The following is a 13,268-nucleotide window of genomic DNA, read 5'->3' on the forward strand; positions in this document are numbered from 1 at the left end:
AAATATAAGCGACACATACTGTATCTTAAATACCCTGAGAAAAAGCTAATGATCCAGAAAAATACATTTCAGCCACGCTGTAGTTTGTTCAATGAGCCATTCTCAGCTGATGCTTTGAATAGTAATGACAGAGCAAAAGGCTTTGGTTTAAAGAGGGATTGGCACTGGAGCTTAGCAGCATGAAGGGGGTGGAGATCTTTCAAAGGTAAGCTGGTAAGGTTGGCATCAGGTCAAGTGGGTTAAGAGGGCTTGGCATGGTGCGGAACAGAGCTAGCAAAAGCAAGTATTTGGACTGGGATGAATTGGGGAGCGTGTCAAGTGTCTCTGCCAGTCCACTCACAAACGGTGCTGCAGGAGAATTTGAGATAAGAGAGGACCCAAACGCAGCCAAGCATGTGGTTTTTGGTTGTTAGCATTGATGTCATCTAATGCTAGTTTACTACAAAATGTTGACAAAATGAAATGTTGTTTTTACAGCCGTAGCCAAATGAAGAATGGAAGGGAATGCTAACAACTTTGTTTCAATTGGGAGGTATGGCAAACATAAAAAAACAAAGCACTCTTCAAGCCATTGTATGAGTTAGACTGAAGCCATTGTATGAGTTAACAACAAATTTGTCCTCGCCAAAACATCTAAAACTCATTTCTCAACCCAAATATCTGCATGCATCTGAAACTTTAACTTCTGTCATTAAGCATCTGCATCATAATTCTCCTTAAACATTCACTAAGCGAAACCACATCTTCTCCATGACTATTCAGCAAAACAATGAACACAGATGCTGATTACGGTGCAAATTATTCTGAAATTACACGCCTGCCGTCCTCTCAAAAACGCACATGCTTTTGACACATTTATGAAAAAAGTGCAATGTAGTGCGCTTGCAGAAAATAAATCTCCAGCACTTGCTTGTCTTGTCTGCACCTCTCATCCTCTCGCCTTCTGGAATGTTTTAAAATACTGGAGTCTGAAGAAGAAATAAACTTTACAGTTGGCAGACACATTTATTCAAAGTAATATACAGCGCATTTAACATGTATACACAGGCGTTTAATAAAATAATATGAACACCCATTCTTATAGGGTTTAATATGATTTGTGTTGGCCACTAGGAAAAACAAACATTGTGGTTATCTTTTGATCCTGTAAACTGTGTAGGTCAGGGGTTCTTAATCTTTTTGACTCCAAGACTGCCCACTGTTCAATATTCAAAGGCATCCCTCTCACTCACAAAAACTCAACATTTTTACCCAATAAAATATTTTAGAGCTTCACATTAACTGAAAAACGTGTATTCGTTATAAAAATGGCCAAATCATAAGAACTACCTTGTTTTTTAGTTTTTGTAAATGTATTTGAATGCTCATTTTGTATCATTTTAAAATATTAGTCATCTTGAGCCCCCCTTAAAAGTCACTTGGGGCCCCCCTATTGAAAACCACTGGTGTAGGTTGCATGCTTTTTTAGTTTTGAACAAGTCGCATTCAGCAGTGGTTAGTAAAAGAAATGGGAAAAACTTGTCAAATTTCCAAAGGGGGCAGATAGTGGGAACCCATTAAGCAGAAGCATCTGTAACTTGTTTGGTGTTTCAATAGTAACAAGAAACAAATGGAAGATGCACACCCAGTATTGTTTGAAAAGATTAGGCGTTCTCTAAAACATTGTTAGCTTACACACCTCTCTATGGTATATCACAGCATTCCAAATATATTCATCAAAATGCACTTGGGGAGATATTAGATCAGCCTGGCTCCCGGTCAAACCATGACAACATCTAATACCATAACACTGGACACACCCCCACACACAGCATGTTTCTACAAACATGATGAGGAAATCAATAATTTCTTAATGAAATACATTATTTAAACACATACTTGGACACAAACAGACACAGTAATGGTCTTCTTTAACGTGTCGGGCGGTAGAAAAAGGCCTGCGGTTCAAAGCGATTTACATCAGGACCATTTCAAACCTCAGTTCCGAGCTTGACCTATCAGAGTTGTTATGCTATCAGCGATAGGTGTGAAATGAGGAAATTAATGTCCGTTTAATCAGCGACTCAAGCTGAATCGGAGTCGGGGTCTATTGTACCGCCTGTCGTTTAGAAGATAACGCCGTCATTTGCAATTCGCAGCGCGGCCACCTCAATAAAAGGAGAAAGCAATCCCCATTAAGTGATAGCATCTGATGTGCTCTTTTCAAAAGGCCAACTGACATGCTTGATATTACAGGTAAATGTTCTCTGCTCATGGGCTCTGTACTGAAGATACAGGCACAGATTGAGCGAGGTGAGTCTAAAGAACTCAAATCACACTGTTTAAGGAGCAGCAGATAATTCTTATGAATCCTGTTAATTATGTGACAGATCACTGGTGCCAAAGTTCTTTTTAAAGAAAGTAAGTTCACCTGGCAGCCATCTTGGTGATGTCCCCTGGCAACTATACTGTTGGAAAAGTGCTTCTAAGGGGGGCGCTTTTCATGTTGGAAAACGTGAGGCGCGCTGCTCTTTTGGTTGACTCTGAATGTTTCAAGCAACTGTAGAGTTCCGTCACCACATCGGAAGGCCCGCCTCTACTATCATTCAATTGGACAATGGGGAAAAAGGCGCATGACGCTTTTCTGCTCAGAGTTAAGTTTTTTTTCAACTTCAGGCGCTCAGAGCACTCCGCCAAAAGCAGGTGGCAAAAACGCGAGGCGCCCGGCGCGCATAAGCAGCGCGTATAACGCTCCCTGCCAACTGAAAACAATTCAAAAGAGGCGCGTCTAACAGCAAAAAACCGCGATCTGTCTGATCGGCCCCCGAGAGTGTATTATGGCCCAAGATGCTGGGATCCAGCCCTTATATGACCTTATAGTGCATAAGTGTGATAGATGGATGAAAGGAAGGGCTCCCTAAGCACAAATAAGGTTCAAAATGAAATACTAGCTCTTACTAAATTGTATATTGCATACTATTTTTTAAAAATCGTGTTTTGTATGCTACATTCTTATCACATGACATCTGATCATCTAAGAAATAAAAAATATTGTATTATAATGTATTATATTTTGTATTATTCATTTTATTTCAATTATTATTTGAAGAGTTTGGTTCCAAAACGCGATAAACGTTTCCGCAAAAATCAGTATTGTATCAGGTCGGTATTGAAAAGTCACTTTTTAATTTTACGCAAAATGCGATATCCGCCGTGTTATTCTGTCATGTTTTCTCCCTTTCTTTTCAAACTGCAGTATACACCACTCTCACTTCTCTGCAGAATGCGATATATCCGCTCAACCAATCACAGCACACCATTCCACGCATTGTAAACAGTAATGGCGGCGGCGCTCTAAATACGGTCGGCCTCCTAGTTTCCCTGATCTACTTTGTACTTTGTGTTCAACAAACAAACAAAAAAAAAAATAATTTTGACGGCATTGATGAACTTGTGCTGGTTTCTGCGGTGGGGAAGAAACGTAAAATCTAGCCATCGAAATCGAATCATTTACGTGAGGAGATTAAGAAGATGAAGCACTAATTTATAGCATTAAAAAGATGACAAGTTGAATTCATTTTAGGAGCGATGACTGATTGAATGTATTTTTAGTCCAGTGCCTGTATGTAAGATTAGTATTGTATTGAGTTCAGAGGCTGTCATATGTGGATCAACTCACTTTGTTGTGTGTTTCAATATGAAAAAAACTTGATCAGTTTTCATAATAAATCTTTTAAAATCAATTTTTTATATTACTAGAACCTAAAGATGCTATGTGAAACTTTGAAACAGAAAATAGTGGTTTTAATCTTGCAACGTTCTTTGTAAAGAACATTTTTACTCAAATCAATCAAAATGGATTTATAGTGTTTTGGAACCAAACTCTTCATTTATACATTTAGCAGACGTTTATATCTTAAGTGACCTACAAATGAGACCGCATTTAACATTATGATAAAGCATAGCTTTATTAATATTAAAATTCAATATTATTTATTAATATTCTTATTTTTCTAATTAGGAATATATTTTTCTGTTTATTTATTGTATTACTCTATCTTTTTTATGCGCCAGTAAACCAAGGCACATTCTTTGTACATGTAAGCCAACTTGGCAATGAAGTTGATTCTCATTCTGATAATAAGTCAAGAAAGAGCTGCTAAAAGTCGTGGCAGGTTCATCCATCACACACATTAAATATCAAGAGCACTGCATTATGGGATACAATAATCCATGCAGTAATGGATAACTTATGCATACAGAAGATGCATACCTTGCATAGTAAACGTACAATTTTTGAAATGGTCTTTTTTTACACAAACACTATATTTTTCAGTTTGTGCATCCATGTCAAAAAGCAAAAAAGCCAAATTCACTTTAAATTAAAAGGCCTTACCTACAGCTGCTATGTTGAGAGCTGTGATTCATTTTTCAATAAGTGTGCTGTTTTTTTCTCATACGGTCTGTTGTGCATATGTCGGCTATTGTATGCGGCTGAAAAGCACCAAGCACCCAACAACGACTTCCTGTTTACGCTTCAGGCAGAGCTAAAATAGATCTTACAGAAAGAGCCTTACTGTGTTTACTGTAAAAATGTGAAAGGATTACCTAGTTTCTCAGCTTGCCATATTTATCTCTATTTCTGAATCTTTGTCTGTTTCTCAGTTTGTCGTCGTCTTATCCTACATTCCATCACTCTGTAAGTCTTTTTCTTGATCTCCTTCTGTCTCTTCGTCTTATTTCGACCTGAGCTCATCTCTCTGCTGAGTTTCTGGCCGTGAATATCTCAGCTTGTATGCTGTTGTTAGTCAGGCATTGCGGATAGGACACTGGGGCTGACAACTCACAGCGGCTGTCAAAGAGAGAAATAACGCTGCGTGCGAGATCATGAATTTCTCATGTTTGAACTCTAAAATAGAACCTTGCAGGGTAAGAACAGCGCAACACATCCAGCAATAGCGGGAAAGGGGTTTTGAGGAACTAAATAAATCAGATCCAGATTGTGTGCTTTGTTAGAGCCAAGTTACAGGAGATTTATTTAGCTGGGAAAACAGCATGGAGACAATGGATCAAAAGCGAAGAACGAAAGAAAAAAAATTAAATAATATATTTGGTGTCAGTATGGTATTTGTGTGGTGGTTCACTTAAAAATGAATTATCATTTATTATTCTCTCATGCCATACGTGTTCTGCTGTTTTCCCATTTACAATACATAAAACAAAAATATGTTTAATGCAAAACAACCACAAAGATTCAGAATACTTGGAACATAGTGTAAGAGCATGAACTACTTTCTGGTGCTTTAATTTACTTTTCATATTAGGCACCCTGTGGTATCTATGAATGTTGCATGTATAAGTCTACTCTTAAAAAAAAGATAATATGGGTTTGAAACAACATATGAGTGTGTAAATAAAAACAATTTAAAAGAATTGTTCAGCTAAAAAAGAAAATTCTGCATTTTGTTATGTAATCATAACTAAAGAGAGTATAAGTATGTATAGTAAAGTATGGTCGCCTGTACTTTTGCTGATTTGTGTTCCTGTCTTTTAGACTGTGTGTCCACGAGTTTCGGCCTTTAGGGTTGAATAAACTAAGGAAGTCTGTGTTTCTCCCATGGGAAGCGAAAAAATAGGAGTGTTTTCCTTACACTGCTTCTCTAATACTAAAAACATATTCTCTATGAAGGTAAACTCGTGCCAAAAAGATTTGCAGCCCTTGCAGCAGCCGGCCTTTCAGCCGGTGACTCAGCCGGCCCCCAACCTTGTTCCTCCCAGGACTTACCCTGTTAAGTCCCCTAGGACTAAGACTATTCCCCCTTGTCCTAGCCCCTCTGGACTCCCACCCATGAACTCTGCTGTCCCACCCCCCCCTCCCTTGTTTGCTATTTTTATTGTGTCACCCCAACCCCATGATTATGTTTGCCCTTGATTTTGTTTTCATTGTTTTGCCTTGTCTTGTCTGTCACCCAGTCGGTCTTGTCTCGTTAGTCTACCCCTCTGGTTAAACAATTATTTTTTAAATTTTCGTAAGGGTATATGTGACCCTGGATCACAAAACCAGTCTTAAGTAGCACGGGAACATTTTTAGTAAAAGACAAAAATACATTGTGTGGGTCAAAATTATCGATTTTTCTTTTATGCCAAAAATCATTAGGATATTAAGTAAAGATCATGTTCCATTAAGATATTTTGTAAATTTCCTACCTTAAATATATAAAAACTTTATTTTTGTGAGTGGATGGTCTGCCACAGTGCCCCTGATTAACAACTTCAAAGGCAATTTTCTCAATATTTTGATTTTTTTGCGCTCTCAGATTCCTGAGTTTTAAACGGTTGTATCTCAGCCAGATATTGTCCTATTCTAACAACTCATATATCTATAGAAAGTTTATTTATTCAGCTTTCAGATAATGTAAAAATCTTAATTTCTAAAAATTGACCCATAAGACTGGTTTTGTTGTCCAGGGTCACATATTGTAGTAATTCAACACATGTCAGTCAGGTTAATGTTTAAAGAATCGTGTACAAATGAGATATCTATGATCGTCTGGGTGCATGCATTAAAGTGTCTCATGTGTTGACTGGCGCATTATTGAACCAACCAGATAAGAGAAAACAATGAGTCATCAGGAACCTCATTTGATTGGTCACAAGAAGGTAGCCCCGCCTCCCCTTCACGCTTGCAAACTCAAATTAGTGAGAGAATCGTGCCAAAAAGTGTAAACGCAAGCGAGACGGAACCATACACATCGGGTTATTGCAAGAAACAGTTTTCGCCTGAGTAGGCAAGACGTTTGCAACAGATTTATTTTACATACACAAAGACAGGTTCTGCGCGATGAATCCGTTTTGCAGTTCATAACACCATTGTGTTTGCACACCTCTGTTTACAGACTCGCAATGCTTTTGGCCATATTTCAGTGCAAAAAACGTGCCCAAAGTGTAAGCGTGGAAAATACGGAGGTCAGAAGAATACAGATCATAATTATTTGACGTAAAATGAAGTTGCCGTTTCACAACACATGAATTACGCTTATGAAAAATGATACAATGCTGCAAAACTTGTTTTCTTTCGCTTGCAGCTTGATTTACATCTTTACAAAACTTTTTTGCGAATGCAAATTTATTTTATGCTTGCAATGTCACGTACGCTTTTACAAATGTTATCCTGGGCATGCAAATCTTTTTGGCACGGATTTACCTTCATAATTCTCCAACCTTACGTGCATTACCTTATAAAACACTCCAAAACAAACTGAATTAAATCTCAAACAAACCAAGCTTAGGCTAAACTGGAACTTTCAAAAACTGATGCTATGCTGGGCAGTGTGTGAAGGTTTATTTTGGAAAATAGCGAATAGTGAAAAATTTTTGAAAGTCCATTTAAGTATTCTTGTATTATGCTGCTGTAGAATTTAAAGTTACACATTAAAAAACTTGGGACAACAAAACATCCCTGCTTAATAATTTTGCTGGTTAGCTTTAAAAAAGCCCAGAGAGGTTTCTTCTCAGCATGGTGTCTTGTTGTTATATGAACACATAAAGGGAGAATAGGGTTCCACTGTTGGTCGTGGCTCTGATCCAGGGACGAGCAGCAGTCCAACAAAAACATCCCCACTCTGAGATAAGCCTCGGCATAGAGATTGGAAACCGGTCACAGCTGAGAGTGAACAGGCGATTACTGGTGACTTGTTTATTACAACTATAACAATCAGTCGAAAAAAAATCGCAGCCTTATTTCAGATAAAATGCTTGTTTCTCCAAGGTCTGACTCCAGCAAGAGAAGATAATGCATTCAGCACAACTGGACAACAATGGGAGTCTGGCAATGACGCAAGCTTGGTCTCTAAAGAGTAAACAAGCAAGGACGTGGCATATATCATTCACTTTTATAATTACATTCACTTTATTGTGTTCACGTTTTCTGCAGAACACAAAAGATTTTGAATGACATTGGTAACCAGACAGCACTGGACCCCATTGACTTCCATTGTACGGACACAAAACCCTGACACATTTCTCAAAATATCTTCTTTTGTGTTCCACTGAAGAAAGAGTCATATACAGGTTTTAAAAGACATGAGGATGAATAAATGATGACAGAATTTTAATTTTGGGTGAACTATTCCTTTGACTCACCAACCTAAAGGTTACACATGCCTGACTCCATTCATGCTGAAACCGGTTTCCGACAACTATGTAATCACAAGAAGCCACCCGCCAGTTAAAATCCAAATTTTAGCGCACACAGCAAACCATCTTCCTATCTGTGTGTGAGATTAGGGCCCGGTTTCACAAACAAGTCTTATCTTAAACCAGGACTATGGCTTAGCTAAATTAGGATATTTAAGTCGCTTTTATTAAAATGCCTTCGAACAAAATACTACTGGTGTGCATCTTGAGACAAAACAATGGCATTGACATATTTTAAAGTGACACTTTAGAACTTTTGCTCATGGGTTCCCCCATGTGGTTGATAAGCGCAATTGTCGGTTACCAGTGTTGTAAATAATGTCGCTGTATAAGCTTACCCGTGGGAACCGCAATACACGTGAATTTGTATAAGTAAGCTGATGGAACCGGCGAATGCGGAAACGTTGTTTGGAAACCATATCGCATGCTTCCGCAGGCAGGGGATGGGCGGGGATGTGAGTACCGACCTGAACACAGAAGTTATAAAGTGTGGTTGTAGCCTCTAGGAGGCTGCTCAGCTAGCTATTTGTCCATTTAAGAGTTGTTCTACCACTGAAATAATTTTAGAGATTATATTAAGGTCGAAAAACTACAAAGAGTTGCTTTAAGATATTTAAGGGCAATTTATTTTAAATTAAGACAGCTCAAACTTTCACTTTAGTCTGGGACTAGGCTTAAGCCTTGTCTGTGAAACCGGGCATAAGAGTTTAAATCCAAGACCAGCTTCACGTCAGTGGTGACGTACGGACGCGCGGCACGAATTCATCACAGAGAGACAGATAATTCACTTCAGGTCAACAAGATGCAGGTAAGCGGCTGATTGTTCTCTTGTGTACATGAATGATGAGTGTCTGATTTAGTCATTCTCCAGATAATGGGACTCATTGGAAACAAATTGAGCTTTGGAGTGATGCATCTACAGTGCTTTAATACATCAGAATACATCAGTCACTTCACTCTGTATAATACTGTATACATGAACAGGAGGAGGTTGTGGAAGATCATACTCACCCTGTAGATGGAGTCATAATGCAGCCACCACGATCTACAGTCATCCTACAGCCACACCCCCGTTCTGGAGTGTCATGGTTCATGCCGAAGTTGTGGCCTAACTCATGGGCCAAAGTCACAGCAGCTCCCAAAGGATTGTCAGAGTGATCCTGGGAAACCACAAGATGTCACAACAGGTCACATCCTAACCAACTTTATGCAATGCTTTATTGTAGTTTCCAATTGAATACACAGTTCTCATAGCAAACCGAATACACTATTTTGCTAAAATGGTAAATGGGTTAATATAAAGGCAAAATTACACCAAAACATTTAAAAGTAGGGGTGTAACAATACACTTAGCTTGCAGTTCGATACAATGCAGTACACAATACTAGGATCACAATATGATAATAACAATATTTTAAACACGATTTTAAAAAACGAAACAAAAATTCTAATATCAACATTTCTTGGGGCAATTCCAGCATTATGGATGTGACAAGTATTTATTTATTTTCAATATATTTAATCATCTGTTTACATTTTACTAAACCCCTGATGACAGAGTCCAGACATCAGAAAAATATCAGTCTACTCTATACACAAGTTTTCTATATTAAAAGAGGGAAACATTTGTGGAGGATTTCTGAGAATTAAAATGTAAAAACCAGAAGCATGTGACACTTAACTATGAACTTACTATCGAAAACTTGCTTTAAAAACACAAAACAATGCTTTAAAAAACGTTGAGACTTTGGTAAAATTTGAAAATCTGAAGGTTGACATTTGCATGAAATTGCCCACATACCACTTGTTATAGCATTGACAACATTCAAGGTTTAAAAGATCATTTTGTATGTGAATGAATAGAAATTAAATAGGTCTGTCATTGAAAAGTAATGAAAAACTGAATTTAAAAAAGACAAGAATTAAGCTAAAAAGTAACAGATGGCTTCTTGAAGCAGTAAAAGCACAAAAAAGCAACATTTCACATGTCACATGTGGGCAGCTCAACAGACGTCATATCATAAAAATCTCCTCAGTACTACAAGCAACACCTTACCATTGTGACAAAAAATGTTTCAAGGGCAGACAGCACTCAGAACATTTCCTTATAAAAATGTAAAAATCTACCTTTCATTTTTATTTTAAAATAAAAGCACAATACCTCTGCCTCCACTCTGCCATAATACATTTACAAAGCTTGTTCGTTATTTTTAGCTATTTCCCCAAACTTTCCTGATTAAAAATGCATGACACATTCACGAACCTCAGACAGTGAATGCTGTTATTATATTTTTTGAAGGACTGTGGTTGAGATCTGTTTCTCTCCCATTTTCCACCCACTCTTTTAAAATCTCTTTCAACCCTGCCATAAAACACACATACAGCACCCCCTCTCCCTCTTAGCTTCCTTTCTTTTGTCTTCAGCTCCCTTCATAATGCCCTCAACTCTCAACATCAGACAAACCCGAGCAGAGTTTCAGCAAAATCCATTTCAACTGAGGTAAAGGATGTCCCTTATGTCTCAAGAGCATCTAAACGTGAGCTGGGTATCGGCGCTTTATTTCTTTTCAGAACCCAGATGTAGACTTCTTTCTGAATGTAGCCAGCATCTTTTGTCACAATTGACCACATCACAATTGTACAAAAACAATATATTTTTGCTTTAGGTTTCCAAGCAATTATTTCAGTAAAAAATACTTTTTCGTTTAAATTTTCATTTTAGATTCGAGATCACTCTAGAAAGACTGGTATCACTACATCTTTTCTATTTTGGTATCGGCTTGATAGCAAAACACCGGCACTTTTGACATCTCTACGCGGACTCTCTTTTTCCCTCGCACTTTACATCAAAAAGCCATTTCCTGCCTTGATTACAGGGAGAGGAACATGACAGACTTATATTAGCGTTCACAAGCAACAGGGGAGATCTTTCTCTGCCTCATTTCATTCAAGATCCACAGTGTGCCGATGTTGAACGTATATCTCCAGCATGATTGACTTGCCCCTCTCGGAGTATAATCGCAGACCGATACAGTGGTTAATGCCCTGAGACTATGACAAGCTTCCATACTGAAACTATAGCCTTTAAGTGCTCTTGGGTTAAGTCAGTCAGAAAGGATTCCTATAATCATCCAAGATGTGTCCTTTATGGTTTATTCGTACCTGTTTGCACCAAGACGGTCATACTTCCAAATAGTGTGATTTGAAACTTACTGCAGGTCTGTATCAGACCACAAACACAAATGGTGTAGGGCTGTCAAACGATTAATCGCGATTAATATTGGTAGCATCCGATCATTTCCTTTCATCAGAACGTGATCGCAGGGACGCGAAGGGAGGCGCATGTTTCCCATTCATTACTCATAAACCCCTCGTCCATTAAGGAAAACTCACGCGGGATCAGTGGAGACTCGCGGTGCGGAGCCAGGGGCGTGTATAAACAAGACGACTATGACGGCCCACCACCGTCTAAGTTGTTTCGCCACAGTTTCAAAACGAACAGAAAATCTTTTAGCACTTTTTATAATATCACAGCGATCCCTAACGTTGTTTGTGGTGTTGTTTCTGGATCTGATTCTGCAAAGCGTGCATCTGTCATTCATCAGACCCTCTCGTCGCGTGCTCTCATACACACACAGGCGCGCACAAACCAGTGGTGCAGTGTTACAGACTTTTTTCCTTCAGAAAGCGATAGAGACTACCGTCATTTTGGATAAACCTTAACTTTCAGTGAGTGGAAAAAAGTCTCCCTGCGTCTCTCCTTTCATGACCTAAAAGCAGCTTAAAGTTACTTGTAAGTGAATAAATGAATGATTACAAAATACAGTAAGTTCAAAGAACGCATGTACGTCGTGATGACATCACAAACATGCTAATTAGCACGTAAAATCACCTTGCACCATAGTGACGGGTAAAAATAGATTATGACCGATTTTTTACGAGCCTGTCAGTCAAAATTGCGGACAATGAAAAAGTCTAGCGCAACCTCTGGTTAAGTGTATTTATTTATATTTACCAATTATTTAAATTATATATAAATGTTTATTAATTTTTATATTTAAAGTTTTTGCCAAAGGTTTTCACCATTTTAAAGCACTTTTTGTTTTCAAAGCATAGTTTTCCATAGTCAGGTAAGTGAATTGTCACATCCATAACTGTCCATATCCCTCATAAATGGGCACATTAAAATCAAAATAAAAGTAAAAAGTAATAATAAAAATACTATTTTGTGGTCTGTGAAGAGTCAGCTCTTCTCCGTTTGTTATTGCTTCTGGTTTGTACATTTTAAATCACAGAAATCCTACCGAACAAATTCTCTTTTAATAACGTGCTTTTTTTGTCACATCCATAACACATGAATTTCTCTCTCTTTTAAAATAGATAACCTGTGTATAGACTGATATCTTGCTGATGTCTGGAATCATCAGGGGTTTAGTAAAATATAAGCAGATGGTTTAATACATTGTTGATAAATCTATTCTCTGAGAATTTATATTTCAAGTTGACTCAAAATGTCACATCCATAACGCTGCAATTGCCCAAATGTGACACAGTAAATGTTGTGTTGGGGTTTTACTGTACAAAACATTGAGTATTTCTTTTAATAAATGCCATAAATTATAAAATGGGCATTGGGAGTTGGCTATTGTGAATTATTATTGGTGAGTTAGTCTCTTCACTATATTAAACAACTTTATAAAAGCTTACATGGCAAAGCATTGTGTGAATAAATAGGTCTGTAGCAAATTTTCAAGGTCTTTTCTGCTGAGCTCAGCACGCTCCCAACACTCAACTAGACCAACCACTGCTCACGCACAGTGAAAACGCTGCAACGCATTAATACAGGTGCCGAAATAAATACGCTCTGATAAATACACGCCATTTGTGCACTGTTTTTGCGTGCGGTGTGCGATACAGGCCTTAAATTTAAATCCTCTTAGGCTTTTTGTGGGTCAGTCAACATACAGAATTGTAAAGGCTTTGTGAGCTGATCGGTTTTATAACACGATACAAGACTGTTTCATTCCAAGCCAGAACCTAATTTTCTGTTTGCCACATGCAAGTGCGGGGGAGAAACACACATCTGGAAATAA

The 13,268-nt window shown here is 38.0% G+C and overlaps 1 protein-coding gene across 3 annotated transcripts in view; it reads right to left on the reverse strand.

Moving 5' to 3' along the window:
• adam12b (ADAM metallopeptidase domain 12b) overlaps window positions 1–13,268 on the reverse strand; it is a 138,377-nt gene that overhangs the window by 18,685 nt on the left and 106,424 nt on the right. For all 3 annotated transcript variants that reach the window (XM_057343704.1, XM_057343702.1, XM_057343701.1), the window contains exon 11: window positions 9,187–9,335. In XM_057343704.1, the coding sequence (XP_057199687.1) occupies window positions 9,187–9,335 (149 nt within the window). The remainder of the gene's footprint in view (window positions 1–9,186; window positions 9,336–13,268) is intronic.

Source organism: Triplophysa rosa, linkage group LG10 (genome assembly GCF_024868665.1).
Source record: "Triplophysa rosa linkage group LG10, Trosa_1v2, whole genome shotgun sequence".
Taxonomy (NCBI): domain Eukaryota; kingdom Metazoa; phylum Chordata; class Actinopteri; order Cypriniformes; family Nemacheilidae; genus Triplophysa; species Triplophysa rosa.